The 13,552-nt window shown below is 37.6% G+C and overlaps 1 protein-coding gene across 2 annotated transcripts in view; it reads left to right on the top strand.

Moving 5' to 3' along the window:
- BMT2 (base methyltransferase of 25S rRNA 2 homolog) overlaps window positions 1-13,552 on the top strand; it is a 36,617-nt gene that overhangs the window by 11,381 nt on the left and 11,684 nt on the right. For both annotated transcript variants that reach the window (XM_017817816.1, XM_017817817.1), the window contains exons 2-3: window positions 103-244; window positions 10,140-10,313. In XM_017817816.1, coding sequence (XP_017673305.1) covers window positions 103-244; window positions 10,140-10,313 — 316 coding nt within the window. The remainder of the gene's footprint in view (window positions 1-102; window positions 245-10,139; window positions 10,314-13,552) is intronic.

Below are 13,552 nucleotides of genomic sequence, written 5' to 3' on the forward strand. Positions count from 1 at the left end.
GGTGCATTATGTAAGTTTTTAACTGGAAGATGGGGATTTTGCCAAGGAGATAATGAGAGACTTTGTATCTGATGTGCATTTTTTTTGTTTTGTTTTGTTTAGTGGGAGACTTTGATAAGATCTGGCGTGAACACTGTGAGGATGAGGAAACTCTGTGTGAATATGCTGTGGCAATGAAAAACCTTGCAGATAATCACTGGGCAAAAACTTGTGAAGGGGAAGGCCGAATTGAATGGTGTTGCAGGTAAATCTTAATGTATTTGAAACACACAATTGCACTCTTCTACTTGCAATTATTTATAATACAAAACTTAAGTGTTTTTTACTTTTTTGCCAGTATTTTAGATTTGTTCTATAACATGTTCATTATTTATTTCTTCCTAAAACCAATACCTTCTTAGTGTTCCAACTTGCTAAGGAAATAGCTTATGAAGTGTTCTGTTATGAGGTGATCTTTTTTGCAATATTTTCAACTGTTTTTGTTTCCTGACATACTGAAGCTGTTTGCAAGTAATCCTGTGAGTTAATTTTCCATGCTTTTCAACCTAAACTGAGTAAATGTGTTGAGTGTAGCTCAAGTTTAATTTTCAGGGTTTTGGTTTGATATAATAGGTGCATATAATAGGGCTTGATCTCTAGATGTAAATCTCTGGTACTTAGTTTTTGATTCTTAATCTCCTGCAACAGACTTTAACCACCATGAAACTTGTTTCAAATGTATTTAAAACTTCAAAATTCCTATTAGTCATAAGCATCTAATTTTTGCTGGGCTATCCGAATTGTGAAGTAATGAAATGAGAAGGTAAACTATTTCAATCCTTGAGGAAAATAAATTCTTAAAAGAGGAGAAATGTTAGTCATTCAGAATTGCTGGCATCCAAGACGTAGTATAGAATCTGTACAGCAGAATAAAACAAAATGCTGTTGAAATTTTAATGGGAAGAGAATTTATCAGTGGTCCTGCCTTTGCAAATGACTTCAGAAAAGGGAAAAGTAATCTTGTGTGCCAGTCTGTAGGTCCTGCAGGTGAGTGTTTCAAAGTGCTGAGTAAAAGGCAGCAAAGAATAGCAGATGTGATATCATTAAATTTAAATTCCCTTGAGCCCATAAAACAGAAAGGAGAGGTGATTGACTGTGAAACAGTTGATCTAGAGTACACCTTGGTGGCAACTTGAGCTGTTCGGTGGCTTCTGGAAATGGAGCAAGTAATAACAAGCTAGGGGATTTTTTTCCTGCCATAGACTCTTACATATTTGAAAACCATTCCTGTACTTACTTTCATCCTTTAGCTTGGATATAACCCACCACAGATAAGTGTTTCTTTATAGATCCCTTTCTGGATATGCTTTATGTATCTTTATCCCAATTACAAGAGAGGTGATTCGGTTATAAAGAACTATGCCTAAAAATGGATAGAGCATTTCAATGGCCTTGTCAGGGATAAATAAAATAAACAGATTTTATTGATGATGTAATAAACTCTTGTTTATGCTGTTGATCTTGTTTGGTGGGATTTTGGTATTTTTGTTGGTGGTGTTTTGGGTTCTGTTTGCTTGTTTTGTTTGGGTTTTTTTTAGTTGGCAGGGCATTGATTTATGATCACTTGTGATCCCCAACTGCCTGTTTCTGTTGCAGGCTTCCTCAGTTGCTAGTTGTTTTTTTGTATTTGTGCTATTCATTACTTCGGTGGAAATGCTGATACTTGTATTTCTCTTTTTTTCATTACACTTTCTTGAATCATACTGAATTCTAGTACTGTAATTTCTTGCAGTGTTTTCCCCACACCCTGCCCTGGTTTAGCGTCATTCTCAGATCCCTTAAGGAACTGGAACTGACCCGCAGTTCAGGTTATCTGTGAAAAAACTAGTTGTACTGGACCCAGGGCAGATTCTGTGGAATATTGCTTGATATTTTCTTGCAATTTGATTGTCATGTAAGGTGTGAAACTTTTTTCAATAGGGCTGCGTGCACTTTAATTTCGGCTAAGCAGTATTCCCTCAGCATGTGGCAAGCTTGTCAGTTACCCTGTAGGACAGAATGTTCTTTGTGGACAGAGGAGGACAGCTGATGGCCTGTGTATTGAAGGTTTTGGGCTCTCACTTGGTTTCTGTTATAGATCATTTACAAAGTAAACATTTAAATAAGTGTCCAGTTTGGGCCTTGCAGCCTGAGCTTGTATAAAGAAGAGAATTCACCCATTAAGAGACACTAAAATGCTCTGTCTTAGTATAAAGCTTCAGATAAAGCGTGTAACTTCAGTTTGCGAAGTCAAGGGGTCAAAAGTTTCTACATCAGCAGAAAGAGAGGGGCATTTTTCATTTCTGTCTGAGCATAAACTGAGGCCTGGGTTGCTAAATACCAGAACATACCAGATTGACTTAGTGTTCTGCAATATTTTGTTCCTTCTCACAGGGCCAAGAGGTGTGCCAGACAGGTGGCAGGTCCCCTTGTTGTTACTCTTCCTTGTGCCTGATTGCATAATTGCACTCAAAAGAACTTACATGAGACTTCAGTGAAAGCTTTTGCTCAATGCTTATTACTGTGTCACCATGACAGCAGGAAGATAGCTGTTTTATATTAGATGAATTTTAATTTGGGACTGAAATGCTGAAAATAATTTGGAACCACCAGTGTATCCGTGCTGAAGAAAGGAGAGACTTGAGTTTTGTTTTAATTTGAAGGAATATCTTTTCAGAGATCTGAAACTGAGAAGTGAAAATAAAAAAAAAAGAAAGGGCACAAAAGACTGTGGTTTTTTTTCTTTCCTTCATTTTCCTTATATTCTCTTAGCATCTGATAAAATAAATCAGAGAGGGCAGAATAACAACTAGAGAAGCTATGTGTACTTCTCAGGATCAAGAATAACAGTTTTGTTGCCGAGTTCTCCTTTCAAAAGTCTTTCTAGCTATTTAATTGAAGATACTAGAAAAATTCTGACATTACTTCTTAAACCAGATGACATAAAACTTATTATTTTACCTCTCTAGTTTTGATTTAAAGAAGCACATATCCAGACTCTAGGAACTGTAAAAGATGGAAAGCAGTACATTATAGACTGTGCTGGTGGCCATATGCTGAGTGGTATGGGGCCAGTTTTATTTGTTTCAAGGCAACATTATAGAACTGTGAACTGGGGAGAGAGACAGCAGAAGAGTGATTAAAACTTCATCCACTTCCAGATCCAGGTTAATGATCCCCTGAGCAGTGGTGTAAAAAACCTGAACAACACTCAACTGTTCTTTCCTTCCTTTCTTTTTATATATTTAGAAAATTGCAAATAGCAAATGGTATTTGCAAATTAACACTTCTGATGCTCTTTCATTTGTATTACAACACAAAATGAAGAAAAGGGTAAGATGGTGCTTACCCTAACTAATTGTCCTAACTCTTAATTTTTGCTGGCATAGGTAGGCTGATGAACATTTGTGTGGACAGTGAATGCCAGCCTATTCTGGTTCTAGTTAGAACAAAATGAGCTAGACCAGCAGGTTTGCTTCTTTCTGTTGCTTTTGCATCAGTGTTAAGACTTATGTTGACTTGACTGTTTTTTTAAATAGTTAGAAGTGCAGATTTTATTTTTTGCTATCATGACAAAACATTATCTAGACCTATATTTTTTCAAAAAACTCTTTTGACTGTTTTGTGAGCAAAGAAATATGGTTCTGTTGAAATTAGTGTCAGGTGAATGCAGAACTTTTTGGAAGAATTTGCAGAGAACAGATATGAGGAGCTTATCTTAAAATGTGATTTATTGAGAAGGAGTCTGCTAGTGTCTGCTCTGTATCCATAACTAATCAATACTTTTATTAGAAGTCTGCTAGAATAAAGTTTATTTATTAAATTTGTAAATTTGCAAAGAGAAAGGAATTGTCACTCTAAGAACAGAATTAAAATTAACACTGTTGTTAACTATACTAAATGTTATCAACTATATTAAACATTATCAGCTGTAGAAATACAGACCAGGGAATAATTGGTTGTGTCAGTCTTTTGAAAAGCTATTTGGATTCTGTAACAGGCCACAAACTGAATATGAAGCACTCATGGGATGCTTTTGCAATAAAGGCAAATTTCATACTGGAAGGTATGGATGAGATTGTCAACAAGATATGTAAAGTATTGCTCTGACTTTATTTAGCTTTGCTCTTAGAAAAAATATCACCTTGGCCACTGCATTTAAAAAACAACAAACAGCAGTTCAACTCCAAGAATGATAAAGAAATTATGAAAAATCTAATTTTTTCCACAAAAGCCTTAGGGTTCTTTTCTAGAAACTGGACCTGTCTAGTCAAAAGAAGGGGGGAAGGCTAAGTAATCTCATACAGGATCTTTGAGAATAACAGGTCTCTGCTAGGAAAGCTGATCATCTTTGGTTTGGAAGATTAAATCAATGAATGTTTGCAAGCCCCTTAAACGCTGTTTTGCAGGTTTTTTGATGAATGCAGTTATTCAAGCAATTCACTTTTAGGAGAATGGAATTAAGAGGGAGGTGGCATAAACAGGAGGAGGGAAACCATTTAAAATAGGAAAAGACGGTGTTCAGTGTTCACATTTGTATGACAGTCTTAATTTTTGCTGTGAAACACGTTGTTTGCCAGTGATACTGTAGTGTACAGATACTAAATTGGGAGGAGGTATTGACTCCCTTGAAGGAAGAGAGGCCCTTCAGAGAGACCACGACAATTAGATGGCTGGGAAATCACCAACTGTATGAGGTTTAACAAAGACAAGTGCTGGATTCTGCACCTGGGATGGGGCAATCCTAGATGTATGTACAGACTGGGGAACAAGAGACTGGAGAGCAGCACTGCAGAAAGGGACCTGGGGGTCCTGGTCAATGGCAAGTTGAAGATGTGTCAGCAGTGCCCTGGCAGCCAGGAGGGCCAACCATGTCCTGGGCGACATCAGGCAAAGCATCACCAGCCGGTCAAGGGAAGGGATTGTCCTGCCCTGCTCTGCAGTGGGGTGGCCTCACCTTGAATATTGTGTGCATTTTTGGGAGCCACAATATAGGAAAGATATAAAGCTATTGGAGAGCATCCAAAGGAGGTCAATGAAGATGGTGAAAGGCCCTGAGGGAAGCGGATGAGGAGCAGCTGAGGTCACTTGGTCTGTTCAGCCTGGAGGAGAAGAGACTGAAGGGAGACCTCATGGCAGTCTACAACTTCCTCGTGAAGGGAAGAGGAGAGACAGGCACTGATCTCTGTGATGACCAGTGACAGGACCTGAGGGAATGTCATGAAGGACATTCCCCTGTGTCAGGGGAGATTTAGGTTGGATATTAGGAAAAGATTTTTCACCCAGAGGGTGGTTGGGCACTAGAACAGGCTCCATAGGAAGTGGTCGCAACCCCAAGCCTGCCATAGTTCAAGAGGCTTTTGGACGCTACTCTCAGGCACATGGTGTAGTTCTTGGGGCTGTCCTGTGCTGGGCCAAGAGTTGGACTTAAGTGATCCTTGTGGATGCCTTCCAAGTTAGGATATTCTATGACTGCTTTGTTCTGACAAAACCATATCTATTTGTTGAACACTAGATCTAATTAGAGCAATGATCATATGATAACTGCTGGCTATTTTCAAATGCTTTGAATTCTCTCATAATAAAAGATACTTCCTCCAGAAACTGGCTTGGGGTGGACACACCACCAGAGAAACATCTGATTACAGATCTAGTTGCATTTCTCAAAAAGAAAATGTCTCAAAACCCTAGAACTGAGACCAAGTATCAAAAACAACATGGAAAAATGTATTGTATACAAGTTTCTCAACTTGAAGTTTGAAAAAATATAATTATACTGATAAAAAATTATAACACTTTACATTGAGAAACCTACTGCTCTCACCTGTGCTGAATACTGAATTTCCTTAGCCTGAAGCTGGGTGTGCATGACAATCGCAAAATATTTTCCAGTCCAAAGGAAACTTCTGCTCTTATAGGTATGATTAATGTGTACAAGGGCAATTGACAGTCCCTTCCTTCACTTTGGATGTTGAGAGGTGGATGGGTTAAACCTGTAGAAGCATTTACAATTTTATTTTTTTCATACTAGCAGCTCTGACAGTTGACATTTATAAATTTGTTCCTCAGCATGTGGGAGGAGGGGAGAAATGTTTTGCTGGCAGAAACCATGATGGGAAGTCCAGACTTCCCTTCAGCTCTGAAGGGAAATTTGTTATTTCTCTGTGTCCTCACTGAAAGTCATCTTCAGTGTTAGGTTTTGGTTAGTAAATATTATAAGGAACATGAGTCAAGCTCGCCTTTTCCTCATTATAAAGCAGAAGGAAAGAGATGGACTGTGTCAGTTAGCCAGTAAAACTGAGTGCTTGAAATCCTCAAGCATTGATTACAGCTATCAGAAACTGCCTTTTGCCATGATAAAAGTTGACCACGCCATTTAATTTAGTTTAATTTAATTTACCAATTCTGTCGCGGCTTTTAAATTTCATATAGTGTTTTTTGGAAATGGCACCCTCATTTTTTTCTTTACGTATTCTATTGAAATGCTTAGGTTTGGTCATCACTCTTTTTGAAAACTAAGCTTCTCTTTTCTTGCTGGAGAGTATTAACACAATATTAAGTATTCATATTGGCTTTTACTGAGACCTCCTTTACATGTCCAGCCCACATGGCAGAGCAGGGGGCTCAGCTTGAACAGGTTATTCACCATTTGAGATTTGAACTATGGAAAACAAGTTTCATTGAGGAAATACACAGGTTTGGGTTTTTTGTTTCTTTTTTAAAGCAACAACATGAACTGCACACTTCACCCAGAAACCCGACCTGAATCTCTGCCAGCAAACTTAAAACAGTTTAGACCTGAAATACTTTTTTCACATTTTGTGTGAACTGTAGCAAGTGTCAGCTCAGGTAGCATTTACATTGCACAATTCTTCACAAGCAGTGAAGAAGTGAATTGTAGACCTAATATTGTGTCATTAAAGACTGAATGTTTAAATGTCAGTTAAAAATGGAGCCACATCAGTTCTCAGAATTATAAAATGGATTCCTTAATTTTCTCTTTGTAGATAATTGAGATGCTCTGTTCATTACTTGAGACAACTGTTAAATGCAGAATTTTATATAACTGCATACTCAAAACCAGTGACCAATGACAGCTTTTAAAGGCCATGAAGTTAAACGTGACTACATCAAGAAGTTACTGTGGGGTAACTACAGAGTGTGTTACTTCTGGTTAGCTACTAGCACAGTGCCTGCCCACATGCTCACTGTTACCCCACAGTGGGTGTGTGGTTCAGTTCCACAAGGGGAGTACATAGGCAGCTCCTCTGAAGGCTCAGGAGCCAAAAGGGCAACATGCAGTAATCATGCCAGAATCACTGTGCCTTCAGAAAAGCATAAAAGGGAGATATAACCCTCAGTGGTTATGAAGTGGATTGTGACCTGGGGTTTTTTTTGTTTGGATAGGTGGATTTGGATGGAGGTTTTTTGTACTTCGTGGTACTGCACTGGTATGCAGACTAGGATCTGAACATGAAGAATTTTATCCATTCTTGGGCCTTCCTGTGGCTCTTGCCCTCTGTCCACCAGGGAAAACCAAGGAGTAGAAGATGCTTCTCCTTGTGGTTGATTCTGGTAGTGTCTTATGTGCAGATGAGGAAGGTCAGTTGAGAAGAATACAGAATTATGAGAACTCAGTTGACTTGATGGACAGGGATAGAAGGATGGGAAAAGTACTGATTTGCATCAGTACCAAAAATGAGGAAACAATGCCTTGTCAGTGACAAGAGGAAATTAAACTGTACTTTATGAGTAGGTGGTTCTCCTGCACACAGCTCACTAAGTGTTAAGCTGGGCAGTTTACCAGCTTCTAGGGAATTAATTGATAACATGAATAGTGGAGGAAAAAAAAATACATTCTCCCAAGGTTGTGAACTGTGTTGTGGCTTATATGTCAGCGTCAATGGCAGTATAACACTATTTAAACTGCCATTGATTCTGGATGTTTTAAGAGATGTAATAAGGAAAAGACTTAGAATAAAAATAAAGAGACTGGAAGCTGCTAACGAAACGGTACCAATAGCTGACAAATTGAGGAAAAAAATTTTTCTTTCCAAGTTTCATTTTTTTTACTAAATGACACACAGAACTAAATAGTTCTAAATTGATCACATGCTTATAAATAAATAATCCAATATAGTGTAAAATACACTTTAATTAGCATACCAACAGTAATTCAAGTGTTTTTCTTTGGTTCTCTTTTGCTTATTGATTTTTTTTAACTCTCTTTCCTGCCAAGTTAAATGACTGGCTCCTTCTGCTTTAACTTTGTTGATTTTAGAATTGTTGTCTTTCCATAAGTGGAATCTGTAATGGATGGAGTTGGTATGGTTTTACAGTCTATATGTCTGGTAGTATTGCAGCCCGAACTGGAACATCTCTCTTTTGAGGAAAGGCTGAGGGAGCTGGGCCTGTTCAGCCTTGAGAAGAGACGACTGAGATGGGACCTCATCAATGTCTTTATCTGAAGGGAGGGATGGAGCCAGGCTCTTGTGGGTGGGGCTGAGCAATAGGACAAGAGGCAATGGACAGAAACTGACACACAGGAAGTTCCACCTGAATATGAGGAAGAACTTCTTTACTGTGGGAGTGACTGTGCTGCCCAGAGAGGTCATGGAGTCTCCCTCACTGGAGATATTCAGGAACTGTCTGGACACAATCCTGTGCAATGTGCTCTAGGATGATCCTGCTTGAGCAGGGATGTAGGACTACATGACTCACTGTGGTCCCTTCCAACCTTACTGATTCTGTGGTTATACATTTCTGATTCAAGGTGCTTCTTTCCTACCTGTCTTGGAGTAACGTGACTTCTGTCTGTACCTGTCTGATTGTGTGTTTCCATCTAAGAAACTTAACGCAACTCCACTCCAATGACTTTTTTTTTTTATCCTTCACATCTTATATGGTGTATATTTGGTGCCTAAAATACCATAAAAACTTTGGATAAGGCCCGTGTATTCCAAGTCCTTGTCGCAATTTGTGATTTAAATGCAGCATTATACCAACATGTCCATTCCTGAATTTATTATCTGAAATACCGTTATCTTGAATCTGCTTTGTATAAGATATTACTATACTACGCTTGAATTTATGTTTTCTGGAATGTTTCCTTCAAACCTCTACAGCTTTGTTAGAGGAAAATGGAATGAATTTCAAGAAAGCATTACAAAAGTGGGTTGTTCAGAAAACATTATTCAAACAAGTACTATTTCTGTTAAACTTTCCATGCAAATACTTGGCTGGTACACCTAATTAAAAATACTGCATTGTGAAGGGAGTCAGGTTTTTAATTGCAAAGCAACAAATTGTTACCAATTCTAGTTCTGTTTTTTGGATGAAATTCAGTTATTCTCGAACAAAATGCTTGCTTCTCATGCCCTAATGCTGACTACTGGTTGAAGTGTGCAGGTGTAATTTAACTTCTTTGGTAACGTTAATTTCGTAAAACTGGCTAACATCTCTCTTTGAGTATGACTAGTTTATTTTGTTCCAATTCCTGTAAGAAAAATAAATTAGGGGGAAAACTGAAAGCTAAAATAAATCTTTCACAATGATACAGCTACTGCAGATATCTGTTAGTTAAAAACAAAAAATGCCCAGGCAAACTCAATTAAAATTGAAAACTGGTGAATGTAAGTCAGCCCATAACCCTGGATTGTGTTTCTTTTCTCTCATATTATGTGCCTGACAAGACACAGATGTTTCAAAATCCTCTGTGTTTACAGGGAGCTACTTAGTAACTCTTCGCACCATAGTGGAGAACTGTGGTGCTCAGGTGACAGCTGCAGTTTACCCTCTGGTGATGTTCTGACAAGACTTCTGCTGTCTTGCTTAAAGGTCTATCCAGATAAAACTGTCTTGAATCTGTTTACTCAACTGTGACTTACGGCCTAATTTGAGGGGGAAAAAAAATACAAAACCCCACCACTGGACTTCAAATGTGTTGTTGAGCGTATCACATCCTTTCTAAAGCTAGTTTACCAAAGTTGCAGTAAAACCCAGATTTGTTTAAAAGCTGACAGCACTTGTATCTCTCAAACCTTTGGTTTGTGTCTTACCTATAATAATGACCAAAAAGAGCATTCAGTTTTCCTGGGGAATTTTTCTTTTTGTTTTTTCAGTGTATGCCGAGAATATTTTCAGAACGGTGGAAAAAGAAAAGCACTTGAGAAAGATGAAAAAAGAGCCCTTCTTGCTTCTAAGACCACTCCGGTTTTAAATGTTCCTCAGACTCCCAAGATTGAAGATCCTTTGCCAAACTTTGGCTTGATGAATCATGAAACTATGACAGAAGAGTAAGTTTTATTTGTTTTCCAGACTTTTTTCCCCTTTGTGAGTTTTAAAATTTACGCTGACATTTTTCCCCATAACTCAGATCAGTCTGATGTGTTTTTAATAGTTAACAAAGGGCATTTTCATGTGAATATATACATTTCAAGAACTACTTATGTTGTAGTATATTTAGATGAATGCCATAAAAAAATTGCTTGAGAATGACAACTTAGTCATCTTCATTTAAGTGCTAGAGCAGTTTCACTTTAGTATGTCATTGGTATGCAATGCAATTTATATTAAACCTTGAGGTGAAATAAGGGAGATGTTAATTAAGTTAGAATCTAATGGCTGTTCAGCACTGTTGAAAAGTCAATTGCTTATGTAAGTACTAAGTGCCAAATGTAAATATCAGAGTACTTAAAACTTTCTCTTCATAAATAATTGCAGAGAAACTCTTGATTCCAATTATATACTTCAAAAGCAATTTTGAATTATAACCGTTAACTTTTAATGTGCTAGCTTTCTGATGACTGGCTCTGCAAAAGTTGTAGTATCCTTGAGGTATTTTCCTAACAACAGTTTTAATTTTGTTTATGACCTTCACTCAAGTAAGAATTTTATCTTTGGTGTTCAGGACTAACTATATTATTTCAGTGAAGTCTCACCCTCTGTTTCTTCTTCCTAAATAATATGGGTCATGTTTGTGGCTATTCCATGTGTGATGGGAAAAAAAATCATATTTTGCAAATACAATGAAATAATGAAAGCATAAGCATAGAGTCTGTATATGCAACACTTATGACTTGTTTTATATTCTTTATAGACCAGTTCTTAGAACTGCCCGCAGTACTGGGTTTTTGTTCTGTTGTGTGAAGAGATTTTTTTTTCTCATTATTGTAGCACGTCTTCTGTGATCAGCCCTTACTTGAAGTTAGATGTAGTATCAGCTAGGAAAAGAATGAACAAGTTGCTGATGTTATTATAAGCACATGTTTGTCCTTAGGAACTGGTATTTTTTGTGTCTCTCATGTTTGTTTAAATCAATAGGTTTGATGATCATACACTACTTAAAGCTCATTTGTCTTCCAGTGGGAGGCATTGTCAAAAAGCATTAACACTCTCTTTGCATGTACTCTGTCTTCATACATTCTACAGTTAATAATGGCTGTTGCAGAGCTAACTTCACTGGAATTACTTCTTGCTACAAGTAGTCTGTAGCCTTCCCTTTTGTTCTGACTGGTGTGTATAGAAAGTAGTTACTGAGAAATTTTATAACTTACTTTAAAAGTATTTGTTAATATAGTGAGTGATGATTATTTTTATTTTCATTGTCAAAACTTTAAAAATGTATACACCCATAAAGACATTCTTGGCCAAGGCAAGTTTTATAATACTTACCTGAGTAAGCAACAAATGATAGTAAGGTTTTTAGTAGCTGTACAGACCTTAAATCAACAAGGTATAAGTGGTCTAATCTACATTCCAATCATGTAGTATTACAATTAGGAGTTGTGAGTTTGTCTATAGTTATGACTAAGTCTGTGACTCTTCTGTTTTACTGTCTGTGACTCTGGTAAGTGTAAAGACAATAATTTTTTTCCTTCCATATATAATCCTCTCTCAAGTAGTATTAAAACCAGGTAAGAACTCTTCCTGAACTTACCTGTACTGGCAAATTATTATAGAGAGACTGTCCTGTGCTTGGTAAGGAGCAAAGGTAGTTTGGTAACAAATGGTAATAAAAGTTCACCATCTAGTAAAAAAGATGCTGGGAGAAGCGGAGAGAAGTAGGCACTCAGGCACTCAGCTCTTAAAGGTGATGGTGGGAAATATTGTAGGAACCAGAAGCACAAAGTTTGCTGCAGATCAGAAAGTCAGCTACTTTGATGAACCCAGTTCCAGTTGCTCATGTTTCTCACCTCTTTGCCAGAATAAAATTGATGAGTTCTCTCAGAAATAACTAATGTGGCAGTCCTTTTTTTACTTTCGTCTATATGAAAAGTAAGGTATTGTCCACAGTACTTCCTTCCATCCCAGAACGAGTTCTCTACATGTGATTAGAGACATTTTAATGTCTCTAACATTTTAATGTCTCTAACTGCATCTGTTGTGAAGCTGAGCATCAAAGTGACTCAATCTTGCAAGATAAAAGTGACTGTTATATGCTGGTTAACAGCTCCTCCCTTCAATAAATCAGGCTCTCCTTTGTTTTCTTTCTGAGTATTGTTTCTCTTCTTTTTCTGTCAAATTGAGCAGTCTTACTTTTTAGTATGGATTCTTCTCAGATGCTGATTTGACCTCTGACAGTACATTCCTTCTTTCATGTGTGTCTCAGCAAGACAGACCTTCCCATTGGATATCTTTATATGTGGATGTTATGAAAGATTTGAGGCCTCCCAGTGTTACCACTCAGAACCCGATGTATATCTTGGTTCTGCTCTTCTGGCAGCGGCATAGGGCTTCTGAACTGTTTCCCCATCCCATCCTTGATAAATAGTAGAGTAACTTAAAACTGTAAACTAGGACATCAGCACTTGAAGTGAATTGTGTCAGAGATTAGGTGACTTTTCTTATGGTCGTGTCATTGTTCTCTTTTTATCTACTTCCAAGAGAAAATGTTACTTACCTGTACATAGCACTTAGTTGAATAATAGATGCATTTTTAAGTGGGCTAATAATCAAGAGCTGCTGTCCATTCAATCAAGTTAGAATCATAGATCTGTTTGATTTGGAAGGGACCTTAAAGATCATCTAGTTCCCATCACCCTGCCATGGGCAGGGACAAGTTTTTAAACTGAACAAGTGTGGGATGTTTTTAAAATGCACTGATTTTCCAGGTTGTGTTTCCTTATTTACCAGTTTCTGATGTTTAACTGTTTCCATTTTGGTTTTCTATCTGCACATTACTACCTACATTAAAGAACTTTGGATTCAAGATATGCTTGGAGATTGCTTGTAGTGGTAAAGTACTTCCCATGTTTTTAATGTTGCCTTGACTGAAAATCATTAGGAAACAGGACATTGAAGGGTGATTAACAATGAATTCAGCAAGAGTACATTTCTAACAAAGTCAGTGACTTATGGGGTCAGTGATCATCACGTAGATTACAGTTACAGTTTCACTGAGGAATCTGACTTAAGAGTTAGAGTTCTGAAAAGTAGGTATCTGAACTAGTGATCTTCAGACCACCGGAATCAGTGGTCCTTGCTCTTTGTGTATGTTTGGTAACAGAATCTAAGTGCTTCTTAACAGTTTCAA

Source organism: Lepidothrix coronata, unplaced genomic scaffold, assembly GCF_001604755.1.
Source record: "Lepidothrix coronata isolate B3197 unplaced genomic scaffold, Lepidothrix_coronata-1.0 Scaffold63, whole genome shotgun sequence".
NCBI classification, from domain to species: Eukaryota; Metazoa; Chordata; class Aves; order Passeriformes; family Pipridae; genus Lepidothrix; species Lepidothrix coronata.